Genomic DNA, 16,403 nt, shown 5'->3' on the forward strand with positions numbered 1-16,403 from the left:
AGTGGACGGAGTAGGACGTTCCTCCTCCCCGAGGAGCTAGCTCTTCCCCGCTGCAGGAGAACTGGGGGACACTTAAACGACCCGCACCCCGACGAGCCAGGCCGTAGGGCAGGACAACCCCAGCATCGCTCCGAGTCCCTCAGCTGGAATAAATCCGTGGGGCTGGAGAGCATCCCGGTGAGGGGCCGCACTCTTCTGGGGCTCCCCTCGCTCCGACTCCGGCTGTCGGTGCGGGGGGTCCCCGCCGTGCTGGGGGCTCGGGGGTGCCCCTTCCCATGGGGAGCTCTGCCACGGCTTTCCCACACGGAGCTGGTGGCTGAGGCGGCAGCCGCACGGTGCATATCACAACCGTCAGCGGCGCGTACCGGGGTCTGCGATTCCCCTTGGGGTGAGGGGTGGCCGCACCACGTGCCGGCATCCCTGGAGCCAGCGTGCCGTCTGTATTGAGTTATCCCACCCGGGCTCTCGACTCCCTCAATTGCTCCTGATATGTGCAGTTATCAAATAACTGATTTGGGGCTATTCTCTGCTTGTATCTTTAGAATAATTGCTATAAACGTTCTTCGTTTTTTTTTAAAAACCACAACAGCCATTTATATATTTAACAATATATATTTTTATATATATATATATAATTTCTAGATCAGTACATTCATCAGTACTTGTTTTTCTTCACAAACAGAAGAACTCTTACAATAGTAGACTTTCTAAAATAAATACTATTAAAATAGAGCTTCAAAATAAATATTCTATACAAAGAAAACCTTCTGTGGTAACTTTTCAGGGTGTGTATGTGGTGGGGTAGTAACAGGAGAAGGGGGAAACCTCTACCAGCGTGTCTGAGCGTGGGAGGGGAGGGGGAATACCCAGTGCTGCGAAAGGGCGAGGGCTCGTCCGGGTGGGAAAGCCGGTGCCCGAGGAGCAACAGCATGAATTTAGTAGCTTCTCCTTGTACCCGGCGGGCACTGGGACAGAGGGTGCGGTGACGGTTTATTTGTCTCTTGAAGCCACTCTGCTGAGGGACGCAGCGTGGCGTTGCCAGCGTGCCGTGAAGTCACCCCTTCTTGCTTTCTGGGTCTTTCCTTCCACGTGCGGGCAGAGGACAAAACCCGGCAATGAACAGCAATTAGCAGTCAGGGCGGTAAAGCCTAAGCGCCTCGCCATCCTCCTCCTCCTCCTCCTCCGGAGCCGCTCTGCGGTGGCACGGCTCCCATCCCGGGGCAACCTGCCGTCCCCTCCCCTCCTGCCTTCGTGGTCCCAGCCCACCGCACCGGCACGGCCGGCGAGCGAACATCGCGCCCGAGGTTTGTGCTAATTAGCGGCCGTTCCTCAGTTTGCGAGGCGGGGACCCGACCCGCAGGGAGGACGGCCGGAGCTGCCGCCTCCATCCGTGCCCTCGCCGGGGCTGAGGTTCCGCGGCACCGTGCCCGCGGCATGTCTCGGGGGTGGCAGGAGACCCAAGTACCTTAGAAGGGGACGGGGGAACGGAGGCGCTGGGATGGGGGAAGAGAGGGGAATAAAGATGTTATGGACCGGAGACGTACCCTCCGCCGGCCCCCCGGCACAGCACGGCCGGCGGAGCCCCCGCTTCGGCTGAGCCCGAACTTTTCCGAGCGCCCTGCAAAGAGCTCGGCGCTTTCTTGCCGTGCCTTGGACCGGGAGCTGATGGAGCAGAGTCCGGCCGCTGTGCCGGGAGGGCGAGGAGGAGAGGAGGGTCCCGCTGCTACATCTACCACTGCTCTAACACATCCACTAATGCTTTACAGTCTTCCAGCATGGGATCGGCTTACGCCATAGCAGGACTTACATATTAAAAGAAACCAACAGAGAAATAGTTTACAACTATGTACAATGAAAGTAAATCCATACGGGATTGCTGGGTGTATATACATGAGTGTAGATTGGCACAGTGGCGACCACTCCAGCGTTGTATTTGCTTGCAAGGACCATGCATCTAAGCCATGGGCTTTGCTATTGCAGATTTTCAGCTCAGGTCCCCCAGGAACAGCCAGGGACAGAGGGTCAAGAAGGCAAAACAACCACAGGTGGAGGCCATTTGGATACGTATGGTCCCAATAGAGGAGGGCAGCAGGTAAACACCTCTCCTGCTGCGTTTTCTAGCCTGTTTGCATCTTAGGAAAATGATTTCTCTTATTAAATACAAGACCTTATACATTCAACTAACAGTTCAGCTAGTTTGAGGTTGGTTTTCCTTTTATCTTTTCCCCTCCAATTTGTGCAAGGTAATAAATACAGCTCTGGATCCCCACCTGCTTCCTTCTTTCTGGTGTCCCCATATGGTCAAAACGAGGATAAACCATAGGAATTGATATCTGGTGACAGATGTAGTATCCCTTTTTCTATAATTTATCATATACATGCTAGCAAATGTTATAAATATAGAAAGTTGTTTGTTTTTTTCTATTAAATTCCTCATTCAATAAATATCTACAATTAAGCTTAACCAAACCCCAAGTCATCCAGGTTAAATGAATTCTGAAAACAAAAGACACCAGAAGTCCCATCAGTATGCTCCTGCCAACCCCTACGCAGCAACTGTATCGCAACCAAGCAAACGGGATTCCTGGAAATGCTACATGAGCTCTGCCTATTGCTTATCTAATTAGAGATGACATTTCACTGTCACTGCTGTGCATTTACTGAGGAAATCTCCTCTAATTAAAAAAAAAAAAAATAATCTAGATCTGTTTTCTGCATGCAACAAGTACCTACCTACTTAATAGTGTTGCATGTTTGGACAAAGATTTTCTTTAGCACCTTGTAGTTGTCAAGAGAAAGGGCTTACTGCATCTTAAGGGACTGCAGAACTGGCCCTAGGATGAGTGCACGGACAAAGCCGATGATACTCGCTCACTGAAAACCATGGGCACGTTCTTTAAATATGCTCTCTTCCCTCCCCTGGCTTTCCCTAGTGTTTGTTAACACTAAAATAAACATTAAAGGCATTCTCTACATTTAAAAAGACACACTTTTGTACAGAGGAGGCAAAAGTTGAACAGCAGCAATAGAGATGGGGGAATGGGCTGTACTTCAAGCAAACGCCATTCATCCCCAAGACATAAAAAAATTAAAAATCTTAGTATTTAATGAGCAAAGAGCTTGTTCCAGGAGAATAGGTACTGGATTGATATCCCTATGAAAATACACCTATGCGTATTGTACACTTAGGTTTTTGTGACTTCTTAACAGAGCTTAAGAGGTTTAGAGAAACAAGCACTGAACGTCTTTGCTTTGTGGCATGAGTCAAGATCCCCTTTGCTCCAGCACTGGGGGAGCAAGCATGCGTGTTGGGGAAACGGGGTTTGACCAACATCCTTCTGGAGCGGGTTTGTACTGTTGATGTAAAATTAATATTCCATTGAGTAGAACGTGATGCTACGGATCAGCTTACAGGCAGAATGACACGATGCTGATGCAACTGCCTGAACGCATCCTGCTGCTATTCTTCCCGGGGAGGGAGCAACCCTGCTACCATCTTGCTTTAAAAAGAGGCTCCAAATCAATGTAGCCAGGTGGGTTCAAAGAAAGCAATATGCCTAACTGTTAAAAGACCCTTAAACAAATGAACTGTATCTTTACTTCTGGTTCAAAACCTTTGAGGGACACAGAAAGCTTTTGGGAAACACGTACTTTGTGTGCAACTGGCCCTTCTAACAGTGTGCAGGTGGGGAAGGAGGGTGGAGGGAGTTAACCCGTCACCTTCAACCGGCTGCTGGTAGTAAATCAGAGTTTGGAAGGAAAGCGAAAACAAGATGCCCACCCTGAATACGAATCCAATGCAGCTTTTCACAGCTGGTATTGCTTGTGCGGCCGTGCCTGCCAAGCGAGCAGTTCATGGTTCTTGTGGTGTGCAGGCATGGTGAGCAGCCGTCCGTCCGAACCAGGAGTTTTTAAGCAGCTGTACTTCATGACACACATAGGTTTTCAGCCTTCACTCTACATTATTAAGATTCCTCCTTTGGCCCCGTCTATGTAAATTCTGACCAATTCCAAAACCCTGAATAACCCAAAGCGCTTCAGTTTGTGGAAATAGTTGCTTCTGCTTTCTCCGAAGGCAAAAGGCTAACGTCATCCTCCGAACACAGGTTATTAAAAAGAGCCAACGCCACCCCCCCTCCGTGGAGCATCCTCCCGCTCCCTGTCCTCCCAGACTATCAAAAGGGCTTTTCTGGCCTGCTTGCTTTGCTCTCGGGCAATGCCTTGCAAATGACACTGTTTGTGTTTTTGCATCTGCAACCGGGCCGGCTCACTTGGTCGTAGCATCTCTGGGACAGCTTGACGCAGCCGGTGGCCGGCAGGTAGCAGAGCAAGCAAGGGAGCACCAGGGAGAGGGCACTCATGAAGGACCAGCGGGCACAGCAGTTTGAGTGGGAGCAGGAGCAGGGGTGGTCGGCACACGTGCCCTCGTCGTCCTCGTTGGTGCAGTGGTAGAAGACGCCCTTGACGAGACACATGCAGGTGGAGTAGTTGACCAGGTTCTGCGCCGAGCAGAGGCACTCTTGGTTGCACACCCAGCACGAAGGCAGAGTCCGGGGCAGCGCGCACTCCTTACACTTGCATTTCCCGCAGGCTTCGCACAGTAGAAAGTGCTTGTCCAGCTCCTGAGACACGGGTCCCTTCAGGTCCAGGGGCTTGCAGTTAATCACCTTGGGCTGAATGCGAACCGCTCTGGGGGAGGACTGCTCCGCCACGGGCGCCGGGGCCATGTGGTCCAAGAGCCTTTGGTCGGAAGATGTGCTGCTGCTGCTGCTGATGGAGCTGGGGCGCCCGCTGAACGAAATCCAGGGGTGGGTGACGTCCTGCTCGCAGCGCTGGAGGTGCTGGTTGGTCAAGGCCGGTTCATGGGGGCCTCGGGGATGCTTCTGGGCCGCCAGCTGGGAAGCGGTGGGGTTGTCGGTGTAGTCGTTCTCTATGTGGGTCGTCTTCATTTGGTCGATCGGCAGGATGGTGAGCGGGTGCTGCAGCCGCCCATAGGGGATCCGACTGTCCAGCAAGGGCTGGACCATCACAGAGTTGGGGACAACGGTGATGTTGTGGGGAATCCGGGGCTCCATTGATAAAGCAGTCTGATTAACGGTGAAAAAGCTGCTCTTAAGTATCCTGGGGGAAGGAAAGGAGACAGAAAAGGGGCGGGGGAGAGAAAGAGCGCATTGTTATTGAGTTACCCTGCAACCGCGGCCCAAACAGGGCTCTTTGCTGATGCTGGTTATTATGCAGAAGGTCTTACAAGGTAAACTTGTGTCCAAGGGAGTCAGAGCACTTGCCCTGGTATAAAGGGCATCGCTCCTCCTTTGCTACTGTTTTCCTCTCCCTAACCTTGGCCATATATAGCTCCTCCGGTCCTGGGAAGGCTACCGTTACTGCCGGCTCCTGAAGTGCCCGTTCATCATTTTTACTGACGGAAAGCACATCTTAGGGTTACCGGTGCATATTCACATGTATTCTTGTCAGCCAACTGCCTGCAATGACTTACCTAAGATTGGGGTTTTTTTTCCCCCAATTGACCCTGATCAACCCCCAAAATCCTGATGCAAAACTGTGGCTCGCAGGAGCGCTGGCCCGGTACAAAGATGCTTCGGAGCGTGGGGCTGAGCACTTGTCCTTGCTAACCCAGAATCTGCCTGTGGGAGGGTGGCTTGGCTTCGGCGAGGCAGCGTCCCGTCTCCATCGGGAGCCGTGGGTTTCAAAGGCTGCTTTCAGCCCTCCTGCGGGAGGTGGAAGCTCTTGCTCAGCAGCTCGTCTGGTTGCAAACCAGGGTGGGAGCGGACGGGTACAGCTCACGGGGAGAGCAGGCACACGGGTCGGACCGCATATGTCACCTCGGGCAGGTAATTAGGCACTCCAAAACACTAAGTGGACTAATATTTAGTTTAAGTGCTGTTTACTAGCTATACTAGCTAAGCCGTCTATTGCCGCAGTTTCTAATTTCATTGAAAGAGTGCAATTTATCCTGGAGTCGATCCAAAGATTCAGCAGCGGCGTAGGACAAGAAACCACAGGAAGTAACTAAACTTAAATCAAAGAACGGAAACGACTTGGTTCAAATTTAGAAAGTGCACATTGTTTTCTAGTAGATGTGCCATTTCCTCACGGGGTGACCTTTATTCATAAATAATATAATGTTGGAGATCAGTTTAAAGAAGTGGTGAGTAAAGCTTCAGAGCAAGTTGCAGGAGGGGAAAAGCTTCTGGTATCAAGAAAAAGGAAATGGTGAACAGCTTAAGGCATTGCCAGTTGTCTGTGTTCAGACAAACAAATTAACCTTTTCCAACAGTGTGAAAAATTTTAATATTACAGCAGTCCGAAAGAAAAGTCAGGAGAAAACTGCATCCAGCTACAACCAAGGCACACAGGAGAAGCGTGTGCATGTGAGAGGGTAAATGTATGCCCTTCCGTAAGAGCACATCCCCCCTAAATTTAACACAACGCTACAAAAATTGGAGCATGAACTAATTATGCATTTTAGGAAGGAGAAAGGGAAGTGCATTTTTACCCACTGAAAAATGTTACTGGAGTCCACATTTATTTTTGTAAATCGTTGCTTTGATAGATCACTTGGCATTGGAGGGGTTGAAAATCTGCCCGGTTTCCCAAGATCAATAGGAGAGAGGGCTGACGCCGGGGGCCAGCGCGGCAACGCGTGGTCAGTACGGCACATGCCGCCTCTGTACGCTGGCACCGCGTCCTGCCTGCCAGGCTCCTTTTGTCCACTGTGCAAGACGAGTAGGAAAAAGTGCTTTATCTAGCAGTGCTTATGATTATTGTAATGCAGTCCTTATGCTGCTTCTCTTCACTAGTTAAAATTCTCTGCTGGGTCTTAGCCATTCATTTGAAGCTTTTTTATTTCATTATTCATAGCTCATTGACATCCTGATGTGAGAAACAAGAGAGTTTTTAAAGCATCTATTCCTATTTACTGTATATAAAAGATAAAAAGAAGCAATGATTCTGACAACTATGGGGCATGCAGAAGGAAAAAATTGATTTTCTTCTGTATGTCAGAATCCAGTCTCACGGTATAAAAAGTACTTGCTGCAAGTCAGAGTTTAGCAAAATAGTCAGTTCTCTATCGGCTAGGTGTTCTGTTTGCAGGAAGACTTTGATTTCACAGGGGTTTTTTTTGTGTTTTTTTTTAAGGAGAGAGATGCAGCTGTTTTGGCTGCCAAGAGTAAGTGCAGCAGAGCCGGTGTCAGATGGAAGGTAGCTGGAGGAAATGGTGGCACACAAGGCTACCTGTCTGCTCCTGCATGCCGCTGGCAGCGTTGCCTTGCCATCGTTTTTAAATAACCTCTAGCACGGGGCTCTGCATTCTGGCCCGAACTCAGTTCAGAGAACTCAGTTCAGAACTGGAGTTCGGTCCATTCACAGCAGGATTAGGCTGGACCCGTGGAGCATTATTTATTTTAAGGCGCACCGTGTGCCAGCACGCGTGTGCAGGAGAGCTGTTTAGCCCTTAGGCAGCATCCGCCGCCTCTGTCAATGCAGCGAGGCCGATCCGATGTTGATTTTCCCCGATACGGCAGCTCAGAGCCAGGCTGGCACATTGAGGGCGTTCTGCATCGCTGGCAGCACCGCTCCGGGAGCCCCTCGCCCCGGCAAGCGGGAGGGCAGCCCCCCCCCGGGAAGAGGAGCAGCACACAGGAGTTGGCAGTTAGGCTTTATATTAACTCTGTAGTTGCACTGTCTGCGATGGTCCAGAACCGGCGATGACATCACATGGAATTTATGTCCTCAGATTAATTTGAGGAAGGATTATAGCCACAGGCGCTCCTAAAACACGCAAACTCCTGATACACAGACACGGCCATATGCAGGCAGACATTAAAGATGGCTTAACTGAGATAATGCTAATCAGGATTTCAGAGTTAATTATCACAGAAAGAAGATGGACCCTGGACTAAACACCACACTTTAGGATAGTTGATGCTGAAAATTAGTCATCACCTTTTTCATTATAATACTGTTCCAAACTGACTTTGTAGCAGGCAAATTATTTCTGCAGAGCAAGGGGAATGGAAGCCCTGACATGGCAAACTCAAAGACCCTGCAGATATTTGGGCAGAGGACCTACTTGGATAAAACCTCTGGAGTGACGACAGCCAACTAAGACCCAGCTCTCCTAATTCCCAGACCCCTGCTCTGGACACCAAGTCTCTCTTGCTGAAGATCACCTTTACAACACCAGAGATACACACCCTACCTCTTTTTGGTGCTAGTGCCACACATGGTCCTTCAACCTCTGCCCTGCCTTCTCACTCCTGAGCAGGGCGTTTCCACAGTTAACTCCTCTCACCTTTCAAGCTACGCTTAATAGTCAGAAATTTCTTATATTTATGGAATTTTCCAAGGACCGTGACTACATTGCTGCTGCTGGTCTCGTCGCCAGAAGTTTCAGCAGTGCAGTAAGATTGCTGCTGACAGATCCAGGTCAAACATCTCAAGTGTGGAACTAGAGAGTGAGCTGGGTGGTGTTCGTTCTGCAAGGAGGCTCTCCTCCATTGGGATCTGCCCAGAGGACAATGATGACGATATTTTATGGTGTGGTTGCTTCAGGTTTTTTTTGTCTGTGTGCTTCCACTGGCACGTGCCTTGGGCACATATTTCCCTGAGCTGTTTCTGCTTTAAGCTTTATGTCTGCATCCCATGAAAAGAAAGATTTCAGCAGAGGGTACTACATAGCTGTGTACGTACACAGCACTCCATCTCTCTTGGTAAAGAAGAGGAATCCGGTCAACTTTGCAGGTTAAGGACTTGCGCTGGACCAGAAGCAAATTGAGAAGCCAGACTGCTCCTGTGAAGTCTTGCAGGCTGAGGTGTGCCTGCCTGGGTATGTGCATGGATCCTGCCGACTTCCCTGGAAGATCCTCCCAGACATCATAACTAACTTGACCTTTTTTGGTTGATGTGTTCCCCAGAGGGGAAAAAAATGCAGCTGCAACCAGTCTGAAACTGTTCCAGGATGACTGGAACAATACAAGCAAGTCATCCTTTGAAATGCAGTCAATTTGCAGGCAGATATAAGGAGACCTCGTGGTTGTTTACAGGAGTATCTGGCAAGATGTCCTCTCAGCAGCAGGAAAGCTCATTCCCACTCCAGAAGCAGCACACCATGCCCTTCTGCAGCTCCCCACCAGGAGCCCATCATGCACGCAGGGTGCTTGTCAGCAAGGACAACGTTGGTATCTTGTCATCTCCAGCTTCTGTCCCAGCCACATCCCCAATGAAAATTAATGTTTGGGGTGACCTGGCAGGACTTAAGACCTTGAAAAAGGACAGGAGCTGAAGGGGTGGAACCTTGGGGCTCCTGCATTGGCTCTGAAGGCCTGTGCAGGTGAGCAAGGTGGGGTTCAGAGTGGTCAACTGTGTCTCGTAGTTGCTGGTGTTGGCTCAGATGTTGAGGTGACCTAATTCAGCATACGGCACGTGGAACCGGCCACCGTGTGTCTGAAGCAGCCCTGGGTAGAAGTGGTGACAAACGTGAGCCACTTGGGTTGGGAGGGAAGGCAAGAAAGAATAGGCTGAGCTGTCCATCTCCCCCTTTCTTCTCCCCGCTTGAACTGGAGTATGGGAAGCTGCCTGTGACAGCCGCCCTGGCTAACCAAGAAGGGGACGGTTACTGGAGATGAGCTGCAAGTGTCAAACCCCTTGAGAAAGAACATTTCTCTCGTAGGGCTCATCTGCTGTGAGAAGGAAGGACTGAAGTTTGTGATGCCGGTGTTGTGAACAGAGCTTCTCTTTCTGGCAAGGGCAGCTGGGTACTGCTTGCAGATATTGAATGAGTTGCTCAGATTGAACAGATTTAATATAACAAGATGTGTCATTTAAAGAAAATTGTAGATAAAAAAAGAAAAATAGAAGAGAGAAAGCAGAAAAGGAGATTTAAGATACTTAAGCAGCATACTTTGCAAAAGCTATGAAACTTTATGCAGTTCCTTTGTCATCCACTGCACTAATCCAGCCTGACTCTAAATTGCATTTTAATTGAGAAAAAATGCCATACAGCATACTTGTAAACAGAATTAGTTAATCTTTGATCATCAGTAATTACAGACATATTATAGCATTAGCGTAGGCACAAATTCACTGGTTGCAATTGTACACGCAGTTTTCTGCAAGTAGACAACAGGAAGAAAAATTCATGAGTATGTTCTTACATTGGGACTTTTTCCTTCTTTAGAGGTAGGTGAAACAATGAAGTTCTTTTCAAAGCAGACGCGTCAACAAACTCCCATGTAGAGAAAATGTCTCTTCCCCCACGCCATCCAGGGACTGTATGGTTGCTCACCACATACAATTTTCAAGTCAAAATGTACTTCCTTCCAAGGGAGTAAAATTGGATTCAAAAGTCAAGTTCATAAATGTGCTGCAGTGCTTGTTTCAACTCTTCATCAAGATATTGCCAATTTAAAATTACTATTGTACTACATAATTACAAGTCCTGAAGTTGTAGGAAACCAACTGTTATTTTAAAGTGTTTGGTATTATTTCAGACTCAAATGTTTTGTCAGATTCTTTAGTCATATGAAATTAAAACAAAGATGATCTTGGGTTTTTTTAATAGGATTTTGGACTTGCCTACATCATTCTACAGAAAGCTACATCCTTGTAGGCAATTCCATGAGAAACTCATATAAAGCCCCAAGAAAGCTCATTCTCATTAATGTCTTCAGAATGTTTTTTTCTGAAGCATAAGGTTCTAGTATCTTTATTTTCAAAGTGGAGTTGGATAACTTGTCTTCCAGTTACTGAAAAACAAAAAGGATCTTGACTTAAATATCTAAAGAGTGCAGAAATATATATATAATGTTTATACCTGTCTCAGTTACTGATTAGTTAATAATAAGTACCTTCTCATATGTTTAACACATTCTAGATGTATGCAGTAACAAAAGAGTAAAGAGAATAAGGGACATAAGCCCAGAATCAGGTACCGTGTGGAAGCAATCCTGCAAAACCTGGCCCTGGGAAGTGCTGGTGTGACTCTGACACATCCCCAGTGCCCACAGTCCCAGTGAAGTCAACGTGAAAATGGGAAAATGGGCTCCCATGACCCACCTCCTGTCCACCCAGCACCAGGTACAAGGTATCACAGTTTTGCCCAGCCCATTTCTGAAAGATGCAGAAAATTTCAACAAGCAGATGCTGATGTGCAAACGACTGAACCCAGACTTAAATATCGTAGGAAAGAAAAGCCCCAAACATGGTGCCTGGAGTGTGTTTGCTAATAGAGAGACCACCAGTATGATCCGAGAAGTCACGTAGCCACCGTCAACTCTTTCTATCCTTTGTAAGCTGCAAGTACCAGATTCGGGATCACTTTACCTCATTCTAATGAGTTATGCCTTAATTACACCTCCTGAGCAGCCCGTCCCTTCTCTTGTGCCTGAACGGCACCAGTGTCAGGGAAGAGCCATTTGCCTCGGCAAACCAAGCCTTCTCCTGGGATTACTGGCACTGGACCGTCCTGTGCACGTTCTGCAACGCCGCCGGTGCCCCCTCTCCTGAGCGTGGACCTGCGCCCTGGAACGCCGGGAAGCTGCTGAACACACAGGCGGTGTAGTGCTGCCCATTGCTGTGACAGTGGTGGCCAGCTCTAGGACATCTATAATGGTTATAATGGTACTAGGAGGGATGGAGAGTAATGGTATGGCAAGGGCTGCCTTCTGCCTTCTTACCATAAGCAGAGTAAAGCAAATTTGGGTTTTCTATAGGAATTTTCAATCACAGGTTTCCAAGAATTTTCCAAATATTGAAGCATCACAAGCTTTTGTGAAGAAAGGATAGAGAAACTACCAGCGAGATGAAAGGCCAAGCCGCGGCTGATGCCCGTGGCAGCCGTGCGCTGGGGCTGCGGTAAGGCCTGAACTCGCCTGGAGCAGAGAGCTCTGAATATTGTCACCTAACAGCTGGATCACACCTCCTCTTGCGTACTATGATACTAGACCCGTTATTATGCATGCAAAAGCTGAATTCCAGTCTCTGAAAGAGATGTGACAATCACCTCATTAAGATTAGCATACAGGTAGTAATAGGTGCAGTAAACGTACTGCGGAAATTTGCTTATTTTCTCTGCTATGTGGGACACGCAAATTGCTGAAACAATAGGGCAACAGGAAGAAAACAATAAAAGCGATAGAATCTTTACAGATAAGTCTGAATACAAAGAAATTATCATAACTGAAAACAATATACTTTGGGGCAGTCTACTGTCAAGGGCAGGCACATATTTCAAGGCCTGTGCAAGCCAACACCATTCAGAATCTATGGTAACCAGAGCAAAATTCCTCTGATTTATCACTGCTTTTAGAACAATCATAACTACTCTCTCTCCTGCGGTGGTTTGGTTACACAGTCTAGAAAACCTTATCTAGAAGGCGTTGATCACAGCTTCGTCCTGTGCTTTGGGGGTGTGCACAAACCCTGCCTTGCTGGCGCCAGCGGTGCTGGTGGCCAGGACTCACCAGCAAGTTACAGCTCCTCCCTACAGCCCTTTGGGAAAGAGGGAAATGCCCAGGACATACCCTGGAAACGAAGCCAGGGTATCTGGCATAAGAGCTATCCTTGCTATCAAAAAACACTTGCACAGGGAAGAGCTATAGGGCTTCACAGAGGATACAGACCCAGCGGGGCAGGCGTGGTGGGGCTGGGACCTGGGGAGGAACGTGGGAGCGAGCAGGGTGCTGCTGGAGGGGCTCGCTTCCACCAGAGCGAACGAGAGGGATCAATAAAGGACTCGCTTCCCCGAGTCCCCAGGGAGGAGAGGCTGGTGATAAGGCAACAAATTCTGCCATTGCCTTTGTTTGGAATTAAGGCCATCCTCTTGTCCAGACCTCCCAGCAGTGACGAGGGACGCGGTGCTGCTGCTGGAAGTCAAAAGGTTCAATAAAAGCTTTTAATGAGAGAAGACTATACTTGAAGTTAAAGGAGACCTTTCAGTAAGCACATGTTTTTAATGTGTGATTAAGAATAATATACAGTGTTGGAGTTCATTAAGACTGAGTTAGGCTGTCTGAATTTTGAGTCAAGCTCTAAGTGTTCTAAAAAAGAAAAAAAGCTCTTTTCCATAAAGTGTGTATTAGTATTAACAAAATATTGATATTAATTCTTTTTGCTCCCCTCCTTAGTAGCCTTATCTATCTAAGGACAGCTAGAACTTTCTCTACGAGTAATAAGGAAAAAAAAAATTAGAAAGCTTATTAGGGAAACCTGCCATTTTTAAAATGAGACACTAAATTCTTGCCAGAGCGTGGAAATTCAGAAGCTGGGAAATGAGACCTGTAGACTTCCAAGAAGCTGTCTCTGTCCAGCTCTGTCTGTTCCTATGGTGCGAGTGAATAAAGCACATTTTGGCCCACTAACGTTCAGATCTCTAGGGACTCCAATTTCTTAGTCAAGGCTTTTTATTGGATAAGAACATTTATTTTAAGGCCAGAAAACTAAGCTCAGATATGATCTATTAAGCTCATGGTACTAAATGATAACCATATTAGAAGGATTTTATACTTCCTTAAGGAAATACATTATATTGCATTTAAAAAGAATAAAACCCAAACAATACTTGTGCAACTGTTTGCCTATAAAAAGGCAGTTTTAAGTACTGGGCTGAATTTGGAAAATTGTATAGCAATATGATTAATGATTTTTTTTGCTTTTATTGTTAATATGTGGAAAACTATCAGAACCGTGAATTAATTATTGCTGTAGTGTTGCAAGGGTTGTGAATTTTATTTCACTGAAGTCTGATAACAGGATTTTTTTTGGGGGGGAGGGGGGCTTGCTTTTTGAGATGTTGCATTTCCCAGTATGATTTGGGAATTAGTCATGATTCTGTGAAAACAGCTTTTGTTTTGCTGTTTCAGGAGGAGAACAAATAATTTCTCCCCTGCACATACCTCACAGAGAATTTCAAAAGGACTGCAGCATTCAGAAATAGTCCTCTAATTTTATAATACCAATATAGAGTCCCTTCTAGCAACAGACAACACAGTAGCCCATGGAAAACGGCACATTTATCAATGAGACATCCCCAGTGGGGTTCCAATAACTGAGAACAACCCCTCCTCCTGCTATCATTCATTTTTATATGGAGAAGGGGGAAGCTAGTCATCAGGATCATTGTGATTCCGTGCACAAATTGTAGCTTTATTCTTTAACCCAAAATAAAGAGAGAGGGGGGGAAGCCTTAATATTGGGAAAGCTGGGTTTCTCTTTACTTAATCAAACAGCAATTCCTGAGCTGTTTTTTGACATACTGTACCCTTAGCATGGTATGGAAGAAAGGTAGCAGCTGACGAAGTTTTAAAGAATCTAGAACGTGCCTTTTCTACTCCAGTCAATTCAGGGATGCTTTTCCTTTTCTCTTTCTTTCTCTCCTTTACCCTTCAAGGAAAAACTTGGGGCTGTAAAAGACTTAAATCAAGAAATCAGACCCTTGGTCACTTGAAGAAAAAGAGTGAAGCCTTTTCCTTCTGTGATTAATGCTGATATTCATTTGCACTGCCATTTCCAAGGTCTGCATTTCCAGTCCTGCTTTCCTCTAAGACCTTTGTGCCTTTTACATGCCCCTTTCTGTTTTTTCCATTCCCCTTCTGATAATGAATTTTCAGAACATGTCGTCTCTAGGCTTGTCTTTCTCCTGTGACGCCAGGACTGGTACCAGAAAATAAAATCCTGGCTTATCTTTGCTACGCACTTGGTAGAGAAGAACAGCCAAGACAGGTTTTTCCTCCATATATAATATATTTCATATACCTTTATGAAATGATTCTAGGTACACATTTTATTACTTATGTAGCCTTTAAAATATATAATCCACCCAGATTTAAAACTGAAGCAACCAAGTATACAGCAAGACAGGGAACAGAACAGTGATGGAATAAGGCACTGAGGCCAAAAAAAAAAAAAAAAAAAAAGAAAAAAAAAAGAAAAAAAGGCAGTTGTATGAAATAAAATGCTGAAGAGCAAAGGTCATGCAGGAATGATCTGACACACCAGTGGCTGATCTCTGAAGTGTCCTATTATGGAGACAGCTCAGAACTATTTGACACTAACAAGACATAGGGCTTTGGAAAAGACAGGAAATGCGTATAATCAGTTTTCATATTCCAGAGCAAGAAATATCCAATTCTTATTTGTCAGCCCAGGTGTCCATATATTTCTGCTCCTTTTTGGGGGGAGGAAGAAGGGATGAAGGAGAAGACATCCCAACAACAGAAAGAAGAGCCTTATTCTGCTCTAAAAGCCCTGCAAACAAACCCGACGCAAGTATGGTGAAACCTGCCTGCCATATACGTACACCAAATGCAGATGTTGATGGAAGAACACAGAAAAGAGGTATAAATGAGAAGCACAGGAACACAAATGCAAATTCTACAAGAAACAGGATATTTCTTCAGAATGCAAAGTCTCCTTTAGGTTGTCAAGCACCAGGCAGCTATCCACTATATATAATTATAGATAATTGCTGTTAGAAAAGTCATAGTCAGAAATATGCTTATGATCAGTGATCTTTAAGGGACTAGACGAATGCATCTAGACAGAGCACAAGATTTTCCCTCGGGAAGCAGGCTTTATTTTTCCTAGTTTAAAATATTTAACATTTGCTCGCAGACACAGATCTCGCACTTACTTTAAGTAATTCAGCTAAGACCATCTCTCCATAGGCGAGTTAATCCTAAATCCGAGACGGACGAAGGGGGCCGGACCTGGGAAAATCCTGGCAGGAGCCGCTGGAGCTGCGGGAAGGGACCTGCGAGCGCGGCGCTGTCAGCGGCCGCCGCGATGCTGCAACCGCCGCTGCCTGGGAAAATGGCTATTTTATGAATGGGAGGGCAGCAGCTCCCTCTGCGCATGCGCGGCCTCCCGACTCTATGAATGGGTGGGCACCGGGGCGCCACCGCGCATGCTCGGCTGCCTTTTATGAATGGGGGGCTGGAGAGGAGTGTGTTGCGGAGGACGGATACGGCTCGCGCTTCCCCCCCCCCCCCCCCCTTTTTTTTTTTTTTTTTTTTTTTTTTTTTTTTTTTTTAATGAATGGAGGGCAGGCGGCAGCTGCGCATGTACCGCGCCCCCCGCCCGGGGCTGGAGGTAACGGCGGGGGAAGCGGGGGCGGGGGGCTCCGCGCTCCCGGCCGCCTGGGGCGGGGGGGGGATGAAGGGGGGGGGCACCTCCGAGCCCCCTCCTCCCCTCCGAGCCCTGCGGGGTCGCCCTGCCCCGGCCGCCCCTCGCCCCGGCGCCTCCGTTAGAGGCGAGCAGCCGTGAGGATGCCCCGGTCTGCCGGCAGCCCCCCCCCCCCCCCAGCCGGCGGAGCGGCCCCCCCGGCTCCGCTGTGGAGCGGGGCGAAGGGCGGCAGCTCGGGCAGCGCTTCTCGCCGGGAGCCGGCG

The 16,403-nt window shown here is 47.7% G+C and overlaps 1 protein-coding gene across 1 annotated transcript; it reads right to left on the reverse strand.

The window, feature by feature from the left end:
• Positions 1 to 713: 713 nt before the first annotated feature.
• On the reverse strand, positions 714 to 15,811 carry SPRY4 (sprouty RTK signaling antagonist 4). The gene is made up of 2 exons (XM_049829937.1): positions 15,650 to 15,811; positions 714 to 5,121 (listed from the first exon to the last, which is right to left on the reverse strand). The coding sequence occupies exon 2, from the start codon at positions 5,073 to 5,075 to the stop codon at positions 4,176 to 4,178; it is 900 nt and encodes a 299-aa protein (XP_049685894.1). The 5' UTR covers positions 5,076 to 5,121; positions 15,650 to 15,811; the 3' UTR covers positions 714 to 4,175.
• Between the last annotated feature and the right edge of the window lie 592 nt (positions 15,812 to 16,403).

The sequence above is a fragment of the Accipiter gentilis genome, chromosome 26 (assembly GCF_929443795.1).
Source record: "Accipiter gentilis chromosome 26, bAccGen1.1, whole genome shotgun sequence".
Classification (NCBI taxonomy): Eukaryota; Metazoa; Chordata; class Aves; order Accipitriformes; family Accipitridae; genus Astur; species Astur gentilis.

Excerpts from the sequence above, each read along its gene's own strand:
- SPRY4 (XM_049829937.1), bottom strand. The coding sequence starts at position 5,075 with ATGGAGCCCCGGATTCCCCACAACATCACCGTTGTCCCCAACTCTGTG.